Source organism: Hyaena hyaena, unplaced genomic scaffold (genome assembly GCF_003009895.1).
Source record: "Hyaena hyaena isolate Hyena2069 unplaced genomic scaffold, ASM300989v1 scaffold_71, whole genome shotgun sequence".
In the NCBI taxonomy this organism is placed as follows: Eukaryota; Metazoa; Chordata; class Mammalia; order Carnivora; family Hyaenidae; genus Hyaena; species Hyaena hyaena.
In genome coordinates, this window is record NW_024080704.1 from 933,601 (window position 1) to 935,601 (window position 2,001).

At 43.8% G+C, this 2,001-nt stretch overlaps 1 protein-coding gene across 1 annotated transcript; it reads right to left on the minus strand.

The window, feature by feature from the left end:
- Window positions 1-419: 419 nt before the first annotated feature.
- LOC120232432 (40S ribosomal protein S6-like) lies at window positions 420-1,485 on the minus strand. Its single transcript, XM_039233149.1, has 2 exons — window positions 700-1,485; window positions 420-444 (listed from the first exon to the last, which is right to left on the minus strand). The coding sequence occupies exon 1, from the start codon at window positions 1,461-1,463 to the stop codon at window positions 714-716; it is 750 nt and encodes a 249-aa protein (XP_039089080.1). The 5' UTR covers window positions 1,464-1,485; the 3' UTR covers window positions 420-444; window positions 700-713.
- Between the last annotated feature and the right edge of the window lie 516 nt (window positions 1,486-2,001).

Below are 2,001 nucleotides of genomic sequence, written 5' to 3' on the forward strand. Positions count from 1 at the left end.
TTACTGTTCATCAGAGTCCTGCGAGTTGTCAGCCCTCAAGAACCTGCATAATTTAGGATTAGTGTTCTGCAAGTTTACAGGGTTCTGACTTCCTAGATAAAAACTGCCTAATCTAATTTATTAACTAATATGAGAAGAGGAATGGCTAAAAGAAGAACAGATTGGGTTGCAGGGCAGATTTAAAAAATGTCATCACCTTCATAGGAAAGGTAAGTTGATAGTGGCTATGTTTATTTGATATTAAAACTATAGCTGGGAACTCATTTGAACTTTATTATCATTGTTGCTGTGCATAAAGTTTAGCCCAAATGACTCCATCTATAAAATTGGAGCAAAATTAAATATTTGAATAAAAATTAATAGTTAACATTTATGAGGGTTTACCATGCTCCATTGCTAAGTGCTTTTTTTTTTTGATGTCTGATCTTATAAATTTATTTGTTCCTCTTTTTTTTATTTTTTTTTATTAAAAAAAATTTTTTTTAATGTTTTATTTATTTCTAGGAGAGAGAGAGAGACAGCGCGAGCAGGGGAGGGTCAGAGAGAGAGGGAGTCACAGACTGAAACAGGCTCCAGGCTCTGAGCCGGCAGTCAGCACAGAGCCCGACGCGGGGCTCAAACCCACGAACCGCGAGATCATGACCTAAGCGAAAGTCGGACGCTTAACCGACTAAGCCACCCAGGCGCCCCTATTTGTTCCTCTTAAAACAATCTCATTTTTGACTGGACTCAGACTTTGAGGTAGAAGCTCTCAGCGAAGACAGCCTCCGTCTCTTGGCAATCTGTTCTTGGCGTTTTTCTTTGGTCTCCTTCATTCTCTTGGCCAAAAGCTTGGCATATTCTGCAGCCTCTTCCTTGTTTTTCTTTGTGCGCTGCTTCTTCAAAGCAATGCTCCGACGCTTGTGTTGGAGGACACGTGGAGTGACAAGACGCTGAATCTTCGGTGCTTTGGTTTGAGGTTTCTTACCTTCTTTGTTTAGGGGCTTTCTCACAACATACTGGCGAACATCATCTTCCTTTGAGAGACTGAAAAGCTTGCGGATTCTGCTAGCTCTTTCAGGCCCCAGGCGACAAGGCACAGTAGTATCAGTGAGTCCAGGAATATCCTTCTCCCCTTTTTTCACGATGACCAAGTTGAGAACACTGAGATTGGCATCCACAATGCAACCCCGGACAGATTTGCACTTTCTTTCTCCAGTCCTCCGTGGTCGGTAGTAGGAATGCCCCTTACTCAGCAGTAGGCGGACGCGGCCATGGGTCAAGACACCCTGCTTCATGGGGAAGCCTTGTTTGTCATTGCCACCACTGATTCGGACCACATAACCCTTCCACTCTTCCCCTAAAGCATCAGCAGCAACTTCTGTAGCCATTCGCTTCTCATAAAAGGTACGAAGCTTGCGTTCATCGTCCACTTCAATGAGTTTCTGGCAGCCAGTAGCTGGGAAAGAGATGTTCAGCTTCATCTTGAGGGTGCCTACTGCCTCCGAGGCGCCACAAAAAAGAGGCCCGTCTCATGAGCTAAGTGCTTTTTTAAAGTATGTTTTTTTAAAAAGTTTATTTATTTATTTCGAGAGACAGAGACAAAGAGAGCTTGCGCACAAGTGTGGGAGGGGCAAAGAGAAGGACAGAAAGAAACCCAAGCAGGCTCCACGCCTTCAGGACAGAGCTCCATGCAGGACTCAAACTCACAAACTGTGAGACCGTGACCTGAGCCAAGATCAAGAGTCAGACGCTTAACTGACTGCACCACTCAGGTGTCCCTGAGCTAAGGGCTTTAAATTTTTTTTTAATTTTAATTCCAATTAGTTAACATATAGTGTTGTATTAGTTTTGGATGTATAGTAGAGTAATTCCATACATCACCTGGTGCTCATCATGACAAGTGCACTCCTTAACCCCCATCATCTAGTTCCCCCATCCTTCCTTCCTCCTCCCTCTGGAAACCATCAGTTTGTTCTCTATAATTAAGAATCTGTTTCCTGGGGCACCTGGGTGGCTCAG